This window comes from Schistocerca cancellata, chromosome 5 (assembly GCF_023864275.1).
Source record: "Schistocerca cancellata isolate TAMUIC-IGC-003103 chromosome 5, iqSchCanc2.1, whole genome shotgun sequence".
In the NCBI taxonomy this organism is placed as follows: Eukaryota; Metazoa; Arthropoda; class Insecta; order Orthoptera; family Acrididae; genus Schistocerca; species Schistocerca cancellata.
Genome location: NC_064630.1, coordinates 457471343 through 457497265, shown reverse-complemented (window position 1 = coordinate 457497265; position 25923 = coordinate 457471343). Strand labels below are relative to the sequence as shown.

The 25923-nt window shown below is 42.4% G+C and overlaps 1 protein-coding gene across 4 annotated transcripts in view; it reads right to left on the bottom strand.

The window, feature by feature from the left end:
• LOC126188244 (neural cell adhesion molecule 2) overlaps positions 1–25923 on the bottom strand; it is a 612074-nt gene that overhangs the window by 59103 nt on the left and 527048 nt on the right. For 2 of the 4 annotated variants that reach the window (XR_007537838.1, XR_007537839.1), the window contains exon 12: positions 13473–13625. Coding sequence is in view for 2 of the 4 variants with exons in the window: in XM_049929802.1 (XP_049785759.1) it covers positions 13473–13638 (166 nt within the window). In the remaining 2 variants the exon portion in view is untranslated. Of the gene's footprint in view, positions 1–13472; positions 13639–25923 lie in introns of all 4 variants that reach the window. The other 2 variants (XM_049929802.1, XM_049929803.1) reach the window with 1 other exon arrangement.

Below are 25923 nucleotides of genomic sequence, written 5' to 3'. Positions count from 1 at the left end.
ACGTTTTCAGTTGGTGAGAGATCTGGAGAACGTGCTGGCCAGGGCAGCAGTCGAACATTTTCTGTGTCCAGAGAGGCCCGTACAGGACCTGCAACATGCGGTCGTGCATTATCCTGCTGAAATGTAGAGTTTCCAAGGGATCGAATTAAGGGTAGAGCCACGGGTCATAACACATCTGAAATGTAACGTCCACGGTTCAAAGTGCCGTCAATGCGAACAAGAGGTGACCGAGACGTGTAACCAATGGCACCCCATACCATCACGCCTTGTGATACTCCAGTATGGTGATGACAAATACACACTTCCAGTGTGCGTTCACAGCGATGTCACCATACACGGATGCGACCGTCATGATGCTGTAAACAGAACCTGGATTCATCCGAAAAAATGACGTTTTGCCATTCGTGCACCCAGGTTCCTCGTTGAGTACACCATCGCAGGCGCTCGTGTCTGTGATGCACCGTCAATGGTAACCGCAGCCATGGTCTCCGAGCTGATAGTCCATGCTGTTGCAAACGTCGTCGAACCTTTTCGTGCAGACGGTTGTTGTCTTACAAACGTCCCCATCTGTTGACTCAGGGGTCGAGACGTGGATGCACGATCCGTTACAGCCATGCGGAAGAGATGCCTGTCATCTCGACTGCTAGTGATACGAGGCCTTTGGGATCCAGCACGTCGTTCCATATTACCCTCCTGAACCCACCGATTCCATATTCTGCTAACAGTCATTGGATCTCGACCAACGTGAGCAGCGACGTCGCTATACGATAAACCGCAATCGCGATAGGTACAAACCGACCTTTATCAAAGTCGGAAACGTGATGGTACGCATTTCTCCTCATTACGCGAGGCATTACAACAACGTTTCACCAGGCAACGCCGGTCAACTGCTGTTTGTGTATGAGAAATCGGTTGGAAACTCTCCTCATGTCAGCACGTTGTAGGTGTCGCCACCGGCGCCAACCTTGTGTGAATGCTCTGAAAAGCTAATCATTTGCATATCACAGCATTTTCTTCCTGTCGGTTAAGTTTCGCGTCTGTAGCGCGTCATCGTCGTGGTGTAGCAATTTTAATGGGCCGTAGAGTATTTTCAGTGACTGCCAGTCTCCTTTACACCGAGTTGACGGAAGTCGTTGAGTACCTTCTCATATAGACCGCCCAGCTAGCCGCGCGGTCTAACGCGCTGCTTCCCGAGCGGCAAGGCGTGCCGGTCCCCGGAACGAATCCGCACGTCGGATTAGTGTCGAGGTCCGCTGTGCCAGTCAGTCTGTGGATGGTTTTTAAGGCGGTTTTCCACCTGCCTCGGCGAATGCGGGCTGGTTGTCCTTATTCCACCACAGTCACACTATGTTGGCGATTGCTGCGCAAACACTGTCTCCACGTATGCGTACGCCATAATTACTCTACCACGCAAACACTGGGCTTACACTCATGTGGTATGACAAGTTCCCGGGAGGGAAGGGTGGGGGTGTCTACTGTGGGCCGAACAGACAATAACCCTGGGTTCGGTATGGCGCAGCTGTGAGGTGGATGGACTGCTGTGGCCTGTTGTGGGGTTGTGAACCACTGAGGGCTACGGCGGGATGAAGCCTCTCCGTCCTTTCTAGGTTCCCAGTTCAATACTCAATATGCACAAACACACACACACACACACACAAACACACACACCTGCTCATATCGTTTCGGATATCCTTTTACCCGGCGTAGTTCAGCGACAATACTTGGCAGGGACTCAGCAAGTCGTTGGAAGTACACTGCAGAAATATTGATCAGTCCGTAATTGCCAGAGTGTCGCCGGTGCTGGATTATGTGCACGAATTGATCTATGGTTTATGTCACATAAATACTCGATGTGATTCATTTCACTTCCTCGAATGGTCGAGAATGTTCTTAAAATCGATCGTGAACAGTTGTGGCCCAGTGACTTAGCGCATTGTATTCCACAAAAATTCCATCACTGTTTGGGATGTCTGCATGAATGGCTGCAAATGGTCTCCATGTGGCCGAACATAACCATTTTCAGTCAATGATCGATTCAGTTGGAGGAGAAGTCCCTGTCCATTCCATGTAAACACAGCTCACACCATTGTGGGGCCACCACCAGCTTTCACGGTGCCTTCTTGCCGAGTTGGCTTCATGGGGTCTGCGCCATACTCAAACCGTACTGTCAGCTCTTATCAAGTGAAATCGTGGCTCATCTGACCAGTCCACGGTTTTCCAGTCTAGGGTGCAACCGATATGATCAAGAGCCCAGAAAACGTGCTGCAGACGATGTCGTACTGTCGGAAACGCCGTTTGCGTCAGTTGTCTACTGCTGTAGCACAGCCGGCCGTTGCGGCCGAGCGGTTCTCGGTGCTTCAGTCTGAAACCGTGCGACCGCTACGGTCGCAAGTTCGAATCCTGCCTCGGGCAAGGCTGTGTGTGATGTTCTTAGGTTAGTTAGGTTTACGTTGTTCTAAGATCTAGGGGACTGATGACCTCAGATGTTAAGTCCCATAGTGCTCAGAGCCATTTGAACCATTTTGAGCTGTAGCTCATTAACGCCAGATTCCGCAGCACTGTCCCAACGGATACTATCGGCGTACTTCCCACATTGATTTCTGCGGTTATTTCATGCAGAGTTTCTTCTGTATTAGCACTGACAACTACAAGCAAACGCGCTGCTCTCGATCGTTGAGCGAGGGCCATCGGCCACTGCGTCGTCCGTGGCGAGAGACAGTGCCTGAAATCTGGAATTGTCGGCGCACCGTTGACACTGTGGATCTTGGAAGGCGGAATTTCCTGACAATTCTGAAACGGGCTGTCTCATGCATTACCTCCATCAACCATTTCACCTTCAAAGTATGTTCATTCCCGCCGTGCGGCAATAATCACGTCGAAAACCTTTTCGCACAAACCACATGTGTAGAAATGACAGCTCCATCAATTCACTGCCTTTCTATCATCTATGTATGTGCATATCGCTATCCTATGACTTTAGTCAGATCAGTGTAGGTCTTCGTTAACTTCTGACAGCCGTTTCTTGTCTTTTCTAATCGACAGCGCTAAGTGTAAAGTTTCCTTTATAAGCATGTTTTCATCAGTCGGATGGCGTCTGTGATTTTCTTCTACGAGCTGATAGACCTCCGGTGATTTCTTTTCATCCCAAACACTACTTTATCATTTTGTTCCAAGACTTTTCTGATAATTTCCTCCTTTTTGTTTTTAAATGATTTTTGAGATCTAGCACAATTACTGAGTTTTAAGATGTGTAAAAAGGGTCTCTTTCAACAACTGCGTTATGTAGTAATTTTCCGTTTTGTGAGGTAGATTTTTTTTTGCTGTATCTTGTGATCCATTGCTTCAATATCAACAATAATTCTAAACTGATATTGCGGAAGAAATTGTGTAGCGAGTAGTAAAACACCAATACAATTTGATATAGGACTGCTGGGAATAGTTTAATGAATACCCTTATGAGTACTTCTCTTCAGTACTGAATATCTCAGTGTAATTTCAGTGTACGGATGAAGTGCAAAAATGCTGTAGCACTGATGTCTATGTTAAAAAAGTTTCTTTGGCTCTGGCGCGTAATTTTAACGACTCAAAGCGGGAGTTGTAGTGTCATGGAAGGTAACAGATATTATATTTCCATACTCTTTAACGGGGTGTATGTTCTGACTATGCACACAGTTTTGACCAGCCAAAAATAGTGCAGCATGCTGCATACACCCCGCTCAAAAGCATAAATGCGTCACATAAACTAACATCGCTGCAACACAATTACTACCTTCTCTCATAGAGTGACACGTCATACTGAAAGTATCCGGCAAATCTTTCTGTACGAAAATAAAATAAATGAAAAAGTTGAAGTTTTAGCACAAGGTTTCATAAATAATGGGGCAATAAATAAAGCTCTAGAACCTAGCGTACAACCTAAGGAGATTCTGTACCACGCAAATCGCTTCGTCATTTGGAGAGTAGAAGTTCGAACATTGATGTGCCACAGTTTCTTTCAGTCAAGAAGTAAAACATCAACACGTAAAATAGAAGTACAAACTGCAAGGTTTGAGGCTTGGCACAAACGGTTCAAGGACGAATGTCACTGGCCGACGACGCAAGCCATACCACCATGCCGCATTACCGATACCATTGTCCGTCATGTGTATGCCTTCATTATTGAAAACCAGCAGTAACGGTGACAGCCATTGCCCCTCGGTTGGGCCTGAGTGTCGAAATCGCAACCGATATGCTGTGTTCTCCGCATATTTTCCCCTTTCTTCGCTGAATTTCCTTTCCCCGTGCTCCTTCCTCTATGAGGAAGAGTGCAATGGACAGTCGACGCATGCACGTACTCACTCTCTCGTCATTTGCTCGCTCCGTCGTCAAGTGCGCATGCATGTTTTGACAGAAAAATTCTCACACAGAGATGCGGATTCCGGGACATCCTGGGTCTACTGTAATGTTACATGATGAAGGCTTTGCTCACATTGGATGGCAATTTTGGGGTGGTCCTCAAAGCTTGCTCGGCACATTCTGAAGTTTCTGCTTCCGGGAGTTAATCCCTGATGCGCGGGTGCAATGTTGCTACAGCCCTAGGGTCCCCACTTGAGATTTAGTCAGTCCCCCTAACGATGTACATAAAAGTGCCACATTATTAGCTTCAGTTATTCATTTTAATTTTGTGTGCTTTTGTTTCCCAAGCGTAGCTTCGGAGTAATATTCGGTATGGTTTTTATCTGAATTTAGTCATTTATGGAACCAACACCCATTTATGAACCTTGCTTCATATGATAGGGCCCTCCTTCGTTAAAAATTATAATCATTAATGCACTTGGGCGGAGCTTCAGTCTGACTTTGTTTCCATTGTACGCAGCGACCAAATTATTTATGCCATGTCGAATAACATGCAATGCTGTTTATTGTGATGGCGAGTGGATAGCACTCGCAGGTTACGAAATGGTTACTAAGGCAGATTGGTTTCACAGTCACACAGTGGTCAGTAGTCACAACGTTTCAGTTATCATTGTAAATATACAGTTCACACCATTATCTGATAGTTCCCAGTTTTGGCTCTCCAGTGAACAGTACATTGTCATGGTATATGAGTTGCCTTTGTGATGATCTTGCTTTCATTTATCGATGGCCTACCGGATGGTTCAAATTAAAGTGCAGCTACTCACAGAAGTCCAGCGTAGGCTGTAACTATCGTATGGCAGCAAAACTTATTATATATGCTTATCCGTTTATGAGGAGCCGATTAAACTTATTATATATGCTTATCCGTTTATGAGGAACCGATTTTATTTGGAAAACAATAATTTTCAATTTTGGCCACCAGGTGCAAATCTGGCGCTCTACAGCATCTCGTCGACGTATTTGGTGCTCATATTGAACAAATTGTGACTGTGGCGGTTAATAATAATATAAATATTACGCCTTTCTCACTTGATTGACATTTTCTGCCCGCGTCCCGTTCATTACCCATTACATATGGAAACATTTCTAAACGTGTTTCTTTCATTCATAGCGCCAGATTTGCACCTTGTGAGCAAAATTAGAACTAATTTTTTTCCACCATACATCGGTGTCCGGATTAACTAAATGCAATATGTACTAAGTGTCGCGCCATATGATAATTACAGAACGTACTGGATCTCTGCGAGTAGCTGCATTTTAATTATAACCACCCGGTATATATTACAGTCTGCAACGAGTCGACTGCTGAATGTCTCGGCATCTACTTCTCCAGACCTGCAGATTGTGAAATCAGCCGGAGAGGTACGCATGATTTGGTCTCCGGTACGCAAGGCTGAGCATTCCAGCATGAGCCAGCAGTGGCACTAGGCTGACGTAGCTATCAGATCCGCTCAATTAATGTCAGCGCGACGCATTCTCGAAATGTGTAGTGGCAGCAGCGAACAAGCAGCATTTCAGGATATGCCTCCCCCTGCATTTGATTTCCTTTCAGGTAGCGAACGGTGATGTCTATCCGCTATACGGCATCGACCAGGCGGGGTATTACAGCGCCGCCAACATCCGACGCAACGATCAGCATATAAATGTAAAATTCATGCTACTGTGCAGGAACTGAATAGTTGCCGGCGATTTCTCTGCGCTTAAAATGCACCGGCAGGCCTGCACGCACACCGCGGTACGCATGCGCGTGCGCACACGTACACACACTTGCGCGTGAGCGTATAAGTACGCACACATTATCGAACTGGAACAGAAATCTCTATATGCGTCTTTGGAAAGCCCGACTTTATATATTCCCAAACACAGCAGGAGAGAACGAGGGTGGGGAAGGGGTTGGTGGGGTTGGGGTGAGGAGTCGGTGGAAATGCTCATTCGGGACCGCGTCCGCTTTGCACCATCTGGCGTGTTTATAAACGCGTGATACTATTCACTGAACTGATGTGAACCAATATCTGGTATTGCGAAAATGGAATAGGATTGAAGGAAATTGAAATTTTAACAACTTCCACTGGCGCTCGAATACAGTAATATACTACGTGACCAAAATGCATAAAGTCTGCGCCCTGCAGATAGTGTGATCTTCGAAGCATACGCATAGGTCACTATCATAAATATTTCGAGAAGATGCGACAAGTCGGTTGACAAACTGGCAAGAAGGGATATTAAAATGTTTGCAGATTCGAGCCCTTATTACATTCTTTTACATCCTTGCACAACTGATACGGGAAGAGATTTCCACTTCGAGAAAATGTTTCGTCTGCAGACGTTTGCTATACGTTTGAAAACAGGAAATAGGCACCGTAAAATAATGCACCTCAATAAACTAATTAGGATAAACAAGTTATAACAGAGGAAACAGACGTGTTTCGAATACTGTGTCTGAATCCATGCGTGTGCATGTGCAGCGTGCATACAAACATATTGGACAAAACCAATAGAAATACGATGTAAGAGGTACTTAACTGCACAGGCAATCTTATTCATCACTTATCTATAGCAATCTTAACATATTAAGAGAGAAATGTAAGTACAGTGTGACGTGTAAAATGACTTCCGAGATGATAACTGCTGTATGTATTTATTGCAACCAACTCAAATTACGTCAGATGATAGAAAACAGTTTAAATACTGGGGGTATATAGTGTGAACGTGTACAACATGGCTATTTATAAAAGAAAAGCACAAAATTGTAGATGTCATATAATGTTAAAGATTGGTAATTGTACTGTGGTGGCACAGTTTGCCTTTTAGTTGATTCCTCCTTCGCTGCTTGATAGAACGAGTTCATAATTATAGTTTAAATTGTGGTGCTCTACGTTTTCACTTTCATTTATAGTTGTGACCTTGTCCTACCAATCAGAACGTAAGTAACTTAATACCACAGTTTCCAGAATGAGATTTTTCACTCTGCAGCGGAGTGTGCGCTGATATGAAACTTCCTGGCAGATTAAAACTGTATGCCTGACCGAGACTCCAACTCGGGACCTTTGCCTTTGGCGGGCAATACCATAGTGTTCACATATATTCTCGTCGCTAACAACAGTATCATTATTTATTACTAAGAAAATCTCCAGTGTTATGTAAAAATATTGTATTTCATGGTGATTCTCTTATAAAGCTGGAAGAAAATGGGACGTCAGCTGTGAAATATCTTTTTTATAGACAATAAAAATTATTTATTCCTGTATTGTTTTCCTTCAAATCAGATACATTAACTGTTTTTTTCTGTCTATTTCTGATCGACTTCGCAGCTTAAAGGGTTCAGTTTTATGCAATTCATCTTGCAAATCGGTATCATGTATCTCGTTAAGTAAATCGGGTTATCTTAATTCAACACTATTTGGTGTGGCTGCGGGTACTATACAGCCAGAAATTTTGCATCAACTTCACGATCTTGCAAGTCGCATAGTAACTACACCAGAGGATGCTGGATTACGATAATTCGATATGCTTTATGAGGTACACGGCACGGATTACCACACGAAAGTGCCTCAAGATGAAGCCCAAACCTACACGTGAAAATTCCTACCATGACTACACTCTGAAATGCCATTGGACTCAGATTCATAAAGCAATGATTCAACTCCCGTGACGCATCGTCAAGATGAAATTCGAAATTGAAGGAGAGGTCATGCAAGGGAGTTTCGAAATCACCAAACCTACTGACAGAAGTTGTAAAAGTTTAAATATCGGTACAGTGACTCTTTATCATAATCCCACTCACCTGGAACACTGATGCATGCAATATTATTGTACAAAATAATATTTGTCAGCTACTGAGTAACACTTACAATGCAGAGTACAGATAGTGTAATGTCCTTTTTGAGAGCAAAGTAAATATAATACATTGATGTTACACCAATCGTTCTTTCAAACGAAAATTATCTCTGTAAGAGATAACCGTTCTTTGATTTTTTTTACTATCTTTCTTCCCTTTTTGGACGTCCACTAGGGTAGATGAAGATTTATTGTATAGAGTCACTTCTGTCAATAGAAGTGTTGTATTTAATCTCAAAACATTTTTATTTCAACAAATATTTAACCTATCATTACTCTCATATTAACTGAATTATGGAGATTCTTTTTGGCGGTTTTATCTGAGTTGGAAGTGGTTGGTTTCGTGGCGCCGCGACATTAGCGCTCTGTCGTTAGGCGCTCATTCACTTAAGGGTGAACCTAATTTTTTACAAATTATTTTATGTATGTGAGAATATTAAAATAACTACGTGTCCCAAACACACCCACGACCTAGCCGAGCGGTCTTAGGCGCTGCAGTCATGGACTGTGCTGCTGGTCCCGGCGGAAGTTCGGGTCCTCCCTCGGGAAGGGGAGGGGGTGTTTGTCCTTAGGATAATTTAGGTTAAGTAGTGTGTAAGCTTAGGGACTGATTACCTTAGCAGTTAAGTCCCGTAAGATTTCACACACATTTGAACATTTTTGAACACCCACGACCAACATCGTCAGCCTGTACTTTTTCGTTAGAACCATAAATATTTAAAAAAATTAACAGAAAACTTAAGAAAGTAGATTCATTTAAATGACTCAATGAACGTAAAAGACGAAGAGCAGCAGGGAAAGGCAGTTTATTTACAAAACAAGTAAATAAATTTCGTTTCATCGATGGTGAAGTGGATGCTTTGGTTGAACACTTTACAGTTTATCAGTACATTAAAAACTAACTATTAGCACAGGAGGAAACACTTCACATTGCTCTTCTGTTTCCAGCGACCCAGCGGCGTGGCCGGTGCCTGCTGTCAGGATAAATAAGTACTGGCAGTACCTGTCTGTCGCGTGGTAATAAAAAAAAAATGGTTCAAATGGCTCTGAGCACTATGGGACTCAACTGCTGTGGTCATAAGTCCCCTAGAACTTAGAACTACTTAAACCTAACTAACCTAAGGACAGCACACAACACCCAGCCATCACGAGGCAGAGAAAATCCCTGACCCCGCCGGGAATCGAACCCGGGAACCCGGGCGTGGGAAGCGAGAACGTTACCGCACGACCACGAGATGCGGGCGTGGTAATCAACACAGCACACGTGGATGTCAGAGTAAATCTTCTCCTGTCTCATCGAGTTAGCGAACTGGCCTCTCTCTCTAGAGACAGGAGTTTCAGACATGTTTGTCTGAAAACACCAGCCTGGCAAATAGTCCTCACCGTGAAAGTTCTTGGCACATTAGAACGGTGTACCAGACTTGGCCTCAAACTGAGGATAATTAATTCTGGAAACAATCCTTCAGTCCTGTGTCTAAGCCATGTTCCTGCAATTTTCATTCTTCAAGGAGTATTAGTTCCGCAAGTTATGCAGGAGAATCTGTGTAATGTTCGGAACGTGAGAAATGAGATACAGGCGAAAGTAAAGCTGTGTTCACGAAAGGCAAAGGACCCGAGTTCGCGTCCCGGTCCGGCACACAGTTTTAATCTGTGAGGAAGTTTCATACCAGTGCACACTCCTCCTCAGAGTGAAAATTCATTCTTGGCCTCGCCGTCTTTGTTAGTGATGTGTTCGTGGGCGGTGTCGCCTTGCCCGAGTCCAGTGAGATAGCCAACCGCTAGTGTCGTAGGAGCGCAGACGTGGTAGCTCTAGCGGTGCGAAGCTGGCATGTGTTACGTGTCAGAAATGATTGGGTTAGAATTGTTGTACTCCTGAGCCAGGTTGCCACCAAACTAGCCTCCTTTCGTGTTAAGAGACACAGATGCTAAGTGCGTGGGTACAGTACAGTGTGTTGCAGCAGTGCCAAATTACATTGTTTTCTGTGTCTACAGATTGAAATGAATGAACAGGTCATGAACGACGTTGGATGTAACACATACGTGGAAATGAAGAGGAAGGCAGACAGAAGAGAGGAATGGAGCTTTGCTGCAAATCAACCTCAGGGTTGAACACTAAAAGAAGAAGAGGACTGAAATGGCGAGTGAAAATTTGCACCGTGGCCGGGAATCGAACCTAGGTCTCCTGCTTAGTAGGCAGGTGCGTTAGCCACTAAGCCATGCTGGCACAGCGGTTCACACAAGTGCACGAATTAGCCTGGCGTGACTCCCTCCTCGATCCCACTTCTCACTGTCGCCCCTGCACGTAAAATCATTTCTGTATGTGGCCAGTAAAGTCTCTGTGCCATTTCACTTATGCTGTTGGTCTAACCGTACATTTTAGACATGAAGTCAGCAATAGAAGCAAATAAGCTATCTAGAAGACGAATAGGAAAAACTGTATAATTCCGATATATTTGTGGAAACATACAAAGGACCTCAGCAATAAGGCGGGGAAAATAAAATAAAATTAATAACAATGCATTCCAATTCCTGCGCTTCCCTACAGCAAAGAATTCTGAGTCTCAATCAGATGACTAGGATGTAAACTCAAAGATCGGTTTCTGTATGATTACACACATCACATAATAAGCTCTAGAAGCTGTAACACTCAGGAAATGTAGTCCAAACACGAAGGAGGTAGGTTACAATGCCCTCGTTCGACCAGTGCTTGAATATTCGTTGTCGACCTGTGTCCGGTACTAGACAAGTTCCTAGAGGAGTTAGAGAAGGCCGGCCGTGGTGGCCAAGCGGTTAAAGGCGCTACAGTCTGGAACCGTGCGGCCGCTTCGGTCGCAGTTTCGAATCCTGCCTCGGGCATGGATGCGTGTGATGTCCTTAGGTTAGTTAGGTTTAAGTAGTTCTAAGTTCTAGGGGACTGATGACCTTAGAAGTTAAGTCCCATAGTGCTCAGAGCCATTTGAACCAAGTTAGAAAAGATACAAAGGAGAGCCGTGCATTTCGTCACAGGCTCATTTTGTAAGCTGTAAAGCGTTACGTAGATGATCGTGTAACTCCAGTAGCAGACACTACAATAATAATGTTCAGCCTGACGTAGTGATTTGCTGTTAAAATAGAGTACCGGTAAGCAAATTTTCCTAGAGAGTAGGTATACCTGGAGAAAAGACCATGGACGTAAAATCAGATAGATTCTAGCACAGTTTGAGGTTTATCGACCTGCTGAAACAGGAACGGGCAAAAGAGACTGTAGTACATAGGCTACTCTCTGCCACACTCCTTAAGGTGGGTTGCCTGGTATAGATGTGAAAAGTGTTAAAAGGTGAGCCAATAAACGACATGTGATTATAGTGGTAAGTGGAACGACCATCAGCGGTGACCATCATTACAAGCCATGAAATATGTACCGTATGGAAAAAGAAGCGTCCCTATTGTTTGGAAATAAGCGCTTCCAATAAGGGTCGTTGAACAGACGCAGCAAACTATAGGCCTATATCCTGACGTCGGTATGTTTTAGAATTTTGGAAGATGTTTTATAGTCGAATACTTTGATATTTCTGGAGACCGAAAAACTCCTCTGCACGGTCCAACATGGGTTCCGTAATTTTTGGCCATTTGAAACTCATCTGGCTCTATTAGTCCACGAGACACAGAAAGCAGTAGATATAGGCGTTCAGGTAGATATTGTATTTCTTGACTTCCGACAGACGTTCGATACAGCTTTACAGTGGCACCTAATGAACAAAATAGGAGCACTTAGAGTATCAGACCAGTAGTGTTGTCTGGCCTGAAGTTTTTCTAGCAAACAGAACAAAAGATATCAGTCTCAACGGAGAGAAGTCTTCAGACGTACAGTAACTTCGGGCGTGCCCCAGAGGATTGTCACATCATTACTTTTCAAAACATGTATAATGACCTAGCAGATAACGTCCGAAGTTCCATGAGGCTTATCGCGGATGATGCTACTGTATACAGAGAAGTCATGACCCTAGAAATGCAGGAAGAATTGCAGAGGATAGATATTTTGTGAAATTATGTAACGTATTGTGAATACTTAGACATTACAATACCTTTTTTATGATTACAAAATCGCAGAACAACCACTGGAAGCAGTTGCGTCCATAAATATCTAGGAACAGACTACGCAGCGATTTGAAATGGAAATACCAAATCAAATTAATTACGACTAAGGCAAATGCCAGACTGAGATTGATAGCAAGAGTCCAAAGGAAATGTAGTTCATCAACAAATTAATATGTTACAATCATCTCGCTCGAGCAATAACTAAATGTTGGTCTTTGCTATGGGATCGAACCGGATAGGAACTCTAGAGGATCTTGAGAAGGTCCAAAAAAGAGCACCACGTTTCGTTACAAGGTCTTCTAGTTAGTGCGAAAGCGACACGGAGATTCTCAGACAATTCCAATGGCAGATGCGTCAGGAAAAGCGTTCTGCTTCGCGTTACGGTCTACTGCTAAAGTTCCGAGAGCGTACATTCCTAGATGAAGAGGACAATATATTGCTTCCTCTTAAGTATATCTCGCGAAAAGACCGTGATGATAAAGTTAGAAGCCCGCATCTCGTGGTCGTGCGGTAGCGTTCTCGCTTCCCACGCCCGGGTTCCCGGGTTCGATTCCCGGCGGGGTCAGGGATTTTCTCTGCCTCGTGATGGCTGGGTGTTGTGTGCTGTCCTTAGGTTAGTTAGGTTTAAGTAGTTCTAAGTTCTAGGGGACTGATGACCATCGCATTTAAGTCCCATAGTGCTCAGAGCCATTTGAACCATTTTTTGATAAAGTTAGAAAGATTCGAGCCCACATTGTGGCTTACCGGTAATTGTTCTTTCTTGCGAACCATACATGACTGGTACAGGAAAAGGGGGAAGTGACCTGGTACATAGAGTACACTCCGCCATACAACGTAAGTCGGCTTGCGGACTATATAGGAGGAATTGCTATCAGCGTAACCCCACATTATAGTCCCCACATTTTAGACATAAGGTGAGGCTGATTATCGTCCGTTACTATGATGCTAGTGGAGTCACCGATTAATGGTGCGATTAGCTCACAGCCTCAGAGAGTGTTAGCTGTGCCGCCCTGGAATATGGTACTCAGCTACTGTATACAATGTTAATGACCTGCTGTCCCATGGTGCCGGCAGGCTGACCAGTGCCCGGTGCTACGGGAGTCGCGAACAGGTATGTGTACGAGGTCCAGCGAGTGCCGCGGGTGGCGTGTGGTACTCACCGTACTTGTTGGGGATGAGGTCCGGGTCGGTGTCCTCCTGGGCGAGCGCGCCGGCCGGCTGTCCGATGCCCGGCGTGAGTGGCGCCGTAGCCAGGTGCGCCTCCTGCAGCGCGTCTAGCGACGACCGGGTCGACACCGCACCCCCGCTGGCCCCTGGGGGCCCACGCTTTAGGATAGAACACACGCCGTTTAATGCCTACCCGAGCAGCCACGATGCGGCGGTCAACAGCTACGGAACCAACATGCAGTGTTGACTATTGTGACAAACCATACAGTTTACTACCTAGCATTTGCTGTGGCAAGCATGCAGTGCGCGCTGAAGCAATACTTAGTACCTACAGCTTGCTGGGGGAGTCAAAACTAGAAGCGAGAGGAATTTTGAAATTATATACAAATTATCAACTAAATAAAAAACTTCTTAATACAATACGTTTTCAAGACGGACTAAGAAGTATGAAATAATTTCCCTTAGCCGCATACAGATTCCTAAGCCTCTACAGACAGTCATACTGTACTTGTGAATTTTTAATAGAGATGAAAATACTTGTAGAAATTATAACTAAAGACATGGGGTGTATGATGCATCAATAATTCACCCCCTTACTATTATCCGTTGCATGTACCCCAAGTTATTCATTTTAAATTCTACAAGTACTATCATAGCTCTAAAAAAATCACAAGCATCAGTTTTCAAGACTATTTCCATGGGGTTAGGAATCTTTTTTGGCCGGTTCAAATGGCTCTAAGCACTATGGGACTTAACATCTGAGGTCATCAGTCCCCTAGACTTAGAACTACTTAAACCTAACTAACCTAAGGGCATCTCGCACATCCATGGCCGAGGCAGGATTCGAACCTGAGCGTAACAGCAACGCGATTCCGGAGTTAAGCACCTAGAACCCATCGGCCACAGCGGCCGGCTGTTTTGGCCGAACAGAAATTATTTTATGCTTCTTAGCCCGATTTAAAAAATATATATATATATATATATATAAAGATTTTAAATCTTGTGTTTGTCAAATTTTCTGTTTCAAACATTGTTATGAGATTACAACACTGATACTGGGTAAAGTTCCTCTCGACCTGAGTTAATCAATAAATTAGAGAGAATCAGACTCAAACGGCGACTTAACAGCTACTGTTCTTACCACGAAACGTTTGCAAGTGGTGCAGGAAAATAGGGAAACAGTAGTGGTACGCAAAGCACCCTCAGCCACTCAGCCACACACCACATACGAAAGCGAGTTAATACTGAATTGTCATCGGGATCTCAGCTTTGTTGAATGTTTCAAGCCTTATTGGGAAATGATAGTGGATAACAAACCACCCTCTGCCATACACCATACACAAAAGTTGGTTAATATTGCATTTTCATCCAGTTTTGAGATGTGTTGAAAATTTCAAGTATGTAGCTCATCGCGATGGTAGTTTAAGATCAATTGAAAAATTTGTAGCGAAAAGCAGACAAGAAAGCGACCTAAAAAAATGTTTAAAAGGGCAACTATACCTTGTGTCACTAGTCACACAAGGAAATGTACGTGTGCTACCTGAACCAAAAATATCTGCACACGCCTTTGTAACACGGATTTGATCATTGAGTATTACGAGAGGGGCCCCGCCAGTAAGACAGGAATTCTGGAGTATTGTGTCGTAAGTAAGAGCAGAGAGGACCGGTGAAGAGGTCTTAACGTGGAATATGCATTTTTTGTTGCCCCAGTAAGAAATCGACCAGGGGACGTTTCAACACCTCTAAAGTTGTGCAAGTCATGTGGTGTGAAGTGGAAACGCGATGGAGACCACAGCTTAATCAAGACCAGGCAGAACTCATGTACTAACTCACAGGGACTGTTGAACATTGGTGAAGGTATCTTTAAAAATCGCATTAGATCAGCAGATGGAATAACAAGTGAGTTTCCAAGTACTACCAGCAGTGTAGCTAGCACAGTAACGATGCGTAGAGAAGAAATTTATTTAGAAATAGAATGGAGTACAATTGTCAAGCAGATGCTCATAAGCCAACCGTTGTTGCAGTCAGTGCTAAGCGCCGCTTGAGGTGGTGCAAAGAGCGACGTGTCTGACAGTGGCTTATTGCAAACGAGTAATTTCGAATGTAGAATTATGCTACACCCTCTGGCAATCCAATAGAAGTGTTCAGGTTTGGCGAAGAGTGACGTGTGGAGCCGATATTTCTACGATATTTTTCGAGGCTACGATGTGTTTCCCTCACCGTGCTTAAGAAAACGCTAAATGCATTGTGTACTGCGTACAGTGCGGTAACAGTCTGCAGATAAGGGCTGTTTGTATCAGTACGATATTGCACTCTATCATTAATCATTATCTGTGAGCAATGTGTTGTGGACAATTGACATTTTTGAAATGGACTGGCCTGCATAGAGTCCTGAACTGATCCCGACGGAATACCTTAGGCATAAAATAGACCGTGGACTTAGTATCTAACCTCAGCTTCCAACATATCTACCTTCTCTAGTATCAACTCTTGAGAAAGAATGGGTTGCTATTCTTTGACTGTCAGACACCTTATTGAAAGTGCCTCCAGCAGAGTTCAATAGGTCATAAAAGCGAAGAGTGGACACACTCTACATGAATGTCTACTAATAGGTGTCTTGATACTTTTGATCTGATACATAATGATAATCATCGTAACTTCAAGTACAATTTCATTCTTACGAATTTTTGTTATTCGTAATATTTCAGCACCTTCTACTTCATCTGAACCCATCTGCTGCAGGGGTATAAGTGCAGATATTTTTGTTAATGACTGAGGACAGTGTACTTAGCAAAATTACATCAGTATTTTTTTCATTTTCTGACTAATAATTATAGCTATTTGGAATATTATGTTTTTAGGTTGGTTAGTGCCTTCAAGTACATGCAGCAAGAGTAAGCCATTAACACTTATTTTCCCGTGGGCAGCAGGTCAGGTGTTGAAGTGTGGACGCGGGGACGCAAAACGGTTAGTCTTTACTGAAAAGGCGAAGTCCACTTAGTGGTACAGCTACGGCCGTTCAGAAAACATTGAGTGGTAAATAATGTGGCGTGTTTGGGGGAAGACTGCTAGACGCAGAGAAAAAACAGCTAACACAGCGATTTGGGTACATATTAAGGCACCAGTGATCACAATGTCCTCACTTACACTACCAGCTCTCTGTATACTGTATCCGGTGGAACAAAACGATATCGACGAGTTTGATTTGAGGCACAAGATCGTGCATCAAGCCTGCGACTATGAGTCCGCCTTTAACATTGATTCGTGTGTCAAAATAAAAAGAAAAACATCTTTTGTTCTAAACACTTTATTGATGCGTTTCGAGCTTAGATCATCAGCAGAATATCAGCACTTGTGGCACAAGAGTGATCACTTCACCTGCAGCAAAGTTATTTAGCATCCTGAAACAGTTTAAAGGTAGTGCTTGCTTAATCCATACTGACAAGAAACTTCGATGTATTGTAGTGTGTGAGTTGAATCTATACAGAGTGGACTCTAGTCAGGAGATGAAACCTGAACATAGCAACATACTGAGGGTATTTTATAGAAAATTATTTTATTGTTTGCTGCAGTTTCTGCAGCACAGGATGGGTAATTATTTGTTTTAACGCCTCAGAAAGCAAGATGCCACGCATGCTGATGTAAACAGTTTTACGGTATCTGATAATGAGCAGTTGATATGAACTCGTAATTAATGAAGTCTGGTCAGGAGAAACAGGGTTCTAATAAAAAAATCAAATAGGAGTAATGCATTAGTAATTTTAATGATGAATGACAAAAGGGGAGCGAGGGTTAGTTACTACGACCAGCATAGTGAACGCATTATTGTGGACACGAAGCCCACACCTACTACAGTAGTACAAGTTTATATGCCAACTAGCTCCGCGGATGACGAAGAGATTGAATAGATGTATGATGAGATAAAAGGAATTTTTCAGATAGTGAAGGGAGACGAAAATTTAATAGTCATGGGGGACTGCAATTCGATAGTAGGGAAAGGAAGAGAAGGAAAAGTAGTAGGTGAATATGGAATGGGGGTAAGGAATGAAAGATAAAGCCGCCTGGTAGAATTTGCATAGACCATAACTTAATTATAGCTAACACTTGGTTTAAGAATCATGAAAAAATATTGGTATACGTCGAAGAGGTCTGAAGGCACTGGAAGGTTTCAGATAGATTATATAATGGTAAGACAGAGATTTAGGAACCAGGTTTCAAATTGTAAGACATTTACAGGGGGCAGATGTGGACTCTGATCACAATCTATTGGTTATGAACTGTAGTTTAAAACTGAAGAAACTGCAAGAAGTTGGGAATTTAAAGAGATGGCACGTGGATAAACTGACAGAATCAGAGGTTGTAGAGAGTTTCAGAGAGAACATTAGTGAACGATTGACAGGAACTGGGGGAAGAAATACAGTGAAAGAAGAATGGGTAGCTTTGAGAGGTGAAATCGTGAAGGCAGCAGAGGATCATCATCATCATCATCATCATCATCATTTAAGACTGATTATGCCTTTCAGCGTTCAGTCTGAAGCATAGCCCCCTTATAAAATTCCTCCATGATCCCCTATTCAGTGCTAACATTGGTGCCTCTTCTGATGTTAAACCTATTACTTCAAAATCATTCTTAACCGAATCCAGGTACCTTCTCCTTGGTCTGCCCCGACTCCTCCTACCCTCTACTGCTGAACCCATGCGTCTCTTGGGTAATCTTGCTTCTCCCATGCGTGTAACATGACCCCACCATCTAAGCCTGTTCGCCCTGACTGCTACATCTATAGAGTTCATTCCCAGTTTTTCTTTGATTTTCTCATTGTGGACTCCCTCCTGCCAATGTTGCCATCTACTAGCACCTGCAATCATCCTAGCTACTTTCATATCCGTAACCTCAACCTTGTTGATAAGGTAACCTGAATCCACCCAGCTATCGCTCCCATACAACAAAGTTGTATGGGAGGCGACTGAGGTGAAATACAGGGAGCGAAAGACTATTTGCAATTTGTACAGAAACCAGATAGCTGTTATAAGAGTAGAGGGGAACGAAAGGGAAGCAGTGGTTGGGAAGGCAGTGAGACAGGCTTGTAGCCTATCCCCGATGTTATTCAATCTATGTATTGAGCAAGCAGTAAAAGAAACAAAAGAAAAATTTAGAGTAGGAATTAAAATCCATGGAGGAGAGACAAAAACTTTGAGGTTTGCCGTGACATTGTAATTCTGTCAAAGACAGCAAAGGACCTGGAAGAGTAGTTGAACGGAATGGACAGTGTCTTGAAAGGAGGGTATAAGATGAACATCAACAAGAGCCAAACGAGGGTAATGGAATATAGTCACATTAAATCAGATGATGCCGAGGGATTTACGTTAGGAAATGAGACACTCAAAGTAGTAGATGAATTTTGATATTTGGGGTGCAAAGTAACTGATGATGGTTGAAGTAGAGAGAATATAAAATGTAGAGTGGCAATGACAAGAAAAGCGTTTCTGAAGGACATAAATTTGTTAACATCGAATATAGAATTAAGTGCCAGGAAGACTTTTCTAAAATTATTTGTATGGAGTGTACCCATGTATGGATGTGAAATACGGACGATAAATAGTTTAGTCAAAAAGAGAATAGAACCTTTCGAAATGCGGTGCTACAGAAGAATGCTGAAAATTAGATGGGTATATCATATGTCTAATGAGGAGGTATTGAACAGAATTGGGGAGAAGAGAAGTTTGTGGCACAACTTGACTAGAAGAAGTGATCGGTTTGTAGGACATGTTTTGAGGCATCAAGGGATCACTAATTTAGTACTGGATGGCAGCGCGGAGGGTAAAAAGCGTATAGGGAGACCAAAAAAAGAATACAATACGCAGATTCAGAAGGATGTAGGGTGCAGTAGTTACTTGGAGATGAATAAACTTGCACAGGATAGAACAGCCTCGAAAGCTGCATCAAACCAGTCTCTGGACTGAAGACCTCAACAACAACAACTTTCCATTAGCAGTTCTTGGTGGTTCTGAAAACCCGTTCTTTTCACGTTAGATTCCTCTGAACGCCTCTGCACCATCACCACAACTTTGTAGAGCCTGCTGACCGATATGGTGGCACAGATGTCAACTCTCATTAGCTGTCTTCGGAATGGTTTCCAGACCATACCAGGAAGAATCATCTAACACCGTTAAAGTACACATGCCAACGCCTGCCGCAAAGCCATCCCTTCTGCGAGAACGTGAGTTTATATCCTGACCGACCGCTAGCTTTATTGTAGCGACAGACGTGACAAGTTTGACGCCATCTAACGACTCGAATGCTGTGAGATGCAAAGTGTTCTGCTTGATATCAGTCAACGTACAAACTAACATTTGCTGCCCAATTGGTGGCGTAGGATCAGGCCTTAGTAGTTGTATCTTCAAGTCACTGTAACGTCCCTGGGCGTACATTGGTTGCTATCCTAAATTTGTTCCTGAAAACAAGCCCTACAAATCGTCCAAGTATGACGGTAGTACCATGTCACATATTATATCAGTATTATTTGGGCTGTTAGGCTTACGTCTTTTTTTGTTTCCATCCTTACGTGTCTAGTACACAAAAAATCCGCTATATTTTTTCAGCACATTCTTCTTCCTCCAATGCCAACCAAATATCCACTCTGCACTTTTTTTACAGAGCTAATTTTACTTTTTGTGTGTGGTAAACCAGATATAGCATTAAGGTGTTCTATCCTTTGGTAGGAACTGACCATAAACTTGTCTTGCTCTATACTTTGTTGCACCTCTTCAGTACATAACCTGTTTCCCTTTTAAATGTTAACATAATGTATCGTCATTCTTCAAATGCTTCCAGCTTTAGCTTCTTCGGGCATCTGTTGTCTATACTGCACTTTTATCCTCCGAATCCTATGTATTCTTCCAGAGGCAGCTTCTCTGTTACAACGTTGTATGCTAAGAAAACTGCTCATCTGGAGAAGACTTCATAAACGTGTTACTGATGTCTCTCCTGAATAGATCTTACCGCATACCTTTGCTGCTAATATAACACTATGCACTTCTTCTTCTATCAAACACTACGTTAATCAATGGGATAATGCCGCAGATCTCGTACTCGCAAAAGATGTTACTTCTCATTACTTCGCTATGCTCCCATCTTTCTTCACACCAACATTCCAGGTACTTTGTCGCGGACAGTCAGAAATACTTCCAAGAACCAATTTTTCGGCCCCTAATGATTTTTTCTGAGTTTTGAAGAACGGGAATATTGATAACTTTCACTCTAAAACTCTTGATGGTCTTGAGCAATGTATCTATAACATTTTAAATCCAGATTCCTGTACATCTCTTTCTCTCTTGTATATTTCTATCGGTTAGTAATGACTTAATAATTTATTAACAGTGTGTCTGCTGTTTCATTCTGTATCTATTGGAGATTGCAGTGTGCTTGGATAATATTGTTTTCTTTAGAAAACAAACTTCTAAGTTTATATTTTGTCTTTTCGTTGTACTATTCATGGATTTCTTCAGCATCGAAATATTTCCTTTAACAACTATTGTGAGTAACAAATGAGGCATTAAGATGATATTTTCACTGGAATGAACCCACATCTGCTCAACTTTTTAGCGATCCTGTTTAACAGCACTTCGCCAGTTACTTGGCAGAAGTTTCAGGAGTTTAGTTCCAGTTAGCAGTCATCCTTTACCGTTCTGTAGTCTTGTTTGTGGGAGCAATGAGTTGTCTGTGACTGGCATTTGTATTATTCCACTTTACTAACTTACAATACTCTAGAGTTCTTTACATGTTCTACACATAGTAAAAATGAAGGACATGAAACACATCGTGAAGAGAGTTACTGATAATCAGTAAGCGACACCGTATGCGTTTCCTATCTAAAGTTTGTAGCGCCAAGTGACATAGAACTAGATTCATCATAGATATATTCGCAGTTGTTTCACCTACTGACGAGAAGCTTACCAAAATATCTTTTTCGAATTAATGTAATTGTTACGTGATACCATGTAAACATTTGATCTCCAAGTGCTACCTTTCTATTTTTCCAGGCGCTTTTCGGTTTTTTCTTTCATGATGAATTCCGGAAAAATATGTTACACGCACATTTACATCTACTATCCACTGTGGTGCTTCTAAGTTGCACATCCACACACAGATGCTTAATTAACTTTCCAACATCTTGTTAATTACGCATCCCCTGTTTATTGACAACCGTCGCTGGCCGTTCTATACCTGTTTCGCGTTGAGTGAGTTTCTTCACAAACGTTGAATGTAGCTAAGTAAGCAAAGTTCCCTTGCCCTTACGCAGTGAACGAAAACAGTTCATGTTAATACGCCACGTGTCTCTCTTCAGCAGTGGTACTTCCAGTGTTACTCCCTGCTAGTCCTTTAAGAAACGTTATAGGAACATATTAATAAAGAAACATAATTTATATCTATCCAACGACGCTGTTTACATGAGCCGGTCAATATTCAAAATGACTAAATGGAAGTCTTTCAAACTTTTCAAGCAGCTAATAAAAATCATTCAAACGATACATTCTAGACAATTAGAAATTTGTGTGGAGGATATTTCTACAATACACTGACAATTCGATTTACAGCAGAATAAATATGACAGTTTCTAAGTATTAACAGAAAACAGAATCTGAATTACAAATACGTTTACTTTATACATAAATCGCATGCTCAAGTAGATTTTTGGGGAAAACAATGAATAATTTTAATGCTTGATTCAATTTACTAACACAATCTTGTCAATGTATATGAGCATTACGTTAAATACAGAGTATATGAAATTAGAATACGTTATAAATTCTAACCAAATTAATTTAAAATTTAAAATCCAGCTGAATAGCGAGATTCTCAGCTGTTTTACGACAAAATCCTAGAATACGATGTTCTGAAGGGTTTGAAGAAACAATATGGGAAGGGATCTTTTCTTATGATGTACAACAAGTATACATCGTGGCACATTACAGCAAAAGTCATTCCTGTACCCTCCTGAATTGTAAACCGTTTGGAGTACGTCGTTGGAATCACGTACTGTTTAGGAAGTAATTTTGACACTGTTTTGTAAGTGGCTCCTTATGTCAGGCAAGTAATTACGTCAATTGATAGTTTAAGTGAAATTCTGTTTGAACTGATCTAGAAAATTACAAATTTCAATGTATCGTTTCTTAAGCGTCGCCGCGTGAGAATAGCCGAGCGGTCTAGGCGCTGCAGTCATGGACTGCGCGGCTGGTCCCGGCGGAGGTTCGAATCCTCCCTCGGGCATGGGTGTGTGTGTTTGTCCTTAGGACAATTTAGGTTAATTAGTGTGTAAGCTTAGGGACTGATGACCTTAGCAGTTAAGTCCCATAAGATTTCACACACATTTCACATTTCTTAAGCGTCGTCTACGTTGGTTTAGCTAAATACTCTCTTGCCTTTACCGCCGCTGTTGTGATTCTCTTATTATGGCAAAAGAGGTAAGAAAGCATCTTCCTGTTGGAAACTTTGTTCGGTTACCCAGACTAGATACCTTTTGTTGTCAGCAATAATTTTCAGTAAAAAAAATCAACAGATCGGCCTATGTCATTAACAAGTATCTGTGCGTGCCTTGCTGAATTTACCGACTATTACGTCAATTACTTGTTCTCTGATTACAAAGCAACTTGTTTTCAATAAACGTGTAAAGAGAGTACCGTCGGAAGTTTATCATATAGTAGGTTTCACTCAACTGTTCCGTTAGGAGCTTGTCTATGAAGAAATTGAGTAAACCAAATATAAGGAGAACGTTAAGGGGTTACGGACCCTTCATCATGGCGTTAATGAGGAAGTAAGAGGAGAAAGAAGGAGAACATAAATTGTTTGGGGATTACGCTTAATTTCCTTTATTTTATATATATATATATATATAAAATGCTGACAACAAAAGGTATCTAGTCTGGGTAACCGAACAAAGTTGCCAACAGGCATGGGGTAGTAGCTGGAAAGGCTAGGGACAATATGAGTTCATGTTCTCGTCCAAATCTTGTCCATCGATTAAAAATACGTCACTTCATCAGAGGCTTAGACATAAACCTGTATTTCTTTTAAATGGCAATAAAGTGGAGTTAGGGTTTGAAATTCAATATTTGATTTTAAGCTTTCTCTATTACTGCATATTATCTTGCAGCTTTTCACACATTATTTCAGTTACAATTTCAAGCTCTTGTAGAAGAGACTGATGAACCGGTAGTTCGGTCCCTTTATACCCCAAACCAACCAACCATCTTGTACTAATATCCAATTTTACCCTCTGTAGGTACTCTTCTAACCAGTCGTGGCTGGACAGACTGTAACAAATCACTTTAATCCACGTGACTGGCTGCCTCGATATAGATAATCCTTTTATAAAATGAAAAACATGGTGGCATAATAACTGGAGATGGCGCTGTAGGCGTACGCTTTACATTGCTTTGAAGCCGGTGCTGCCGTGTTAGATGGCTCACAACATTAGTATAACACTGTTTACGGTTGCTTCTTGTTCCACTTTGTCATGTGCACGCTGCAGTTGTTTTAAGTAGTAAATGTAACAGCACGTTAGCGAATGAGACAGAGTCAGGAAAGCATTTTCAAGCGTTCTTCTTGTCTTACGTGAGTATTTAATCCAGAATTAAGATACATTTGACCCTGTTAATGTAACTTTACTTTTGTTATGCGTTTCGAGTAACCAAGAAGAAAAGCTGCTTTCATAATCCATTTAAACGCTCCTGTACTGTATTTGTGTCGATAGCTGATTACGCTGTAACTTCAAAAACAGCACTTGTTTGCTTTTCCTTGATATTGGCTGATGAATCTCAAATTCCGTCCTCCTGAAAATGCTGAGAACTTATTTTTGTATCATCGGACGGTTTCCAAACTTTCCTTCTCACAGCGTACATCCAGAAAGCTTTTCATGTTGGATTCGTAGGACATCTATAGTCGAGTAACAGAAATAAAATCACTGCAAAGACAAACAGCGCAACTAAATGTCATGTATAGAAACGAAACTATCGCTTGAACGGGTCCGTTTTCGCATCAAATGTGATTAATTTGCACTTTTCCAGTAAATGACAAAAGGTGGCATTTTTGGTACAACATATTTGATCACCGGAAGCTAATGTTTGAGGCAGCTGACACAGCGAACGTCGGTTTCAAGTTTGTGACGTCATAATTGCACCCATTATTATACCTACATGGAGGAGGTGGATAAGGGAATCATGCATTACCGTCCTTGCAGTGGTAGGAATGAAGGTTGTAAGGTGCTGTGTTGTTCTGACGTATTACGTGCTACGATTTGTAGATAGCTGATCCGTACTTGTGCAGTCGGACTTCTTTTCCCCTATATTTTTAGTAAGAAGGGAGAGCTTGCAGCTCGGTCACTGCACACAACGTGTTGCTCAGAAAGTATCGATGAGACAGTCGTGCGTAACGTCCCCATTCGACTTGCGGATGGCCATTAACCATTTCCCATAGCTTCACTCAACTAAGATTTTCAGGGAGGTCGGTAATAAGACTTCAGACAATGGCGTAAACTCTGCGAAATTTACGTCCTCACTTTCCCTCCTCTTCTCAACTTCTCAACCAAATACTGATTGCTAATTTCATTATAAATGTTTAATCACTCTCGTCTCTTCGACAAACAAAATATGGAGGAAATCGGCACTTAATTTTGTCCTGGTCAGTGTGGCTTCCCCCCCCCCCCCCCCCCCCCCCCCCCCTATGTAGTACGCAATGGCCGGATAGTGGCTTCACAAGCGCGTTAAGTAACAAAACTTATGATACAGTGTTGAGCAAAACTCAAGGATAAAGTAGCTTTCGCATGATGTGTCACTGCTAGGTAACATACCTCGATTGAAGTTGGCTCATACTCGTACATAGAAGGGACTGACATAGAATCGTGAGGTAACTGAAAGGAGTAATCAATGAGACGAAGAGAAATGACATTGTTATTCAAAGACAATAATTACACTGAAGTCACTGTGGTTCATGATGTCCCCTGGACATTACAAAATGTGGAACATAGCTCTTCATTTGGAGTGTGATCACGGGGGACGGCAGCGCATGCTTTGCAAGGTACTCCCATGCTGGCTACAACGTTCGTAAGGAATTCATGTGGTGTGGAACTCTATTCCTCACCAGGGCAGTTGACAATTGGTGGATGGTCGCTGGTACATATCGACATCTACAATACGTCTCCACAACCCATCCGACTCGATGTGATCCAAGTCAGTTGAACGTGCAGGCCAGTCCATTCGGCAAGTTCGTCTAGTTCTAAAAGCTGCTCCACCACCACTGATCGACGGCGTCGCACACTGTCGTCCACGAAAATGAAGTCAGTCATGAATGCACCCTTCAAAAGACTATCATTTTGTAGGGATAGAAGGTCAGGAACTGTAGTGTGTTCAAAGCTTTGCAAGTTAGTACATTACTGCAACATTAAGCTT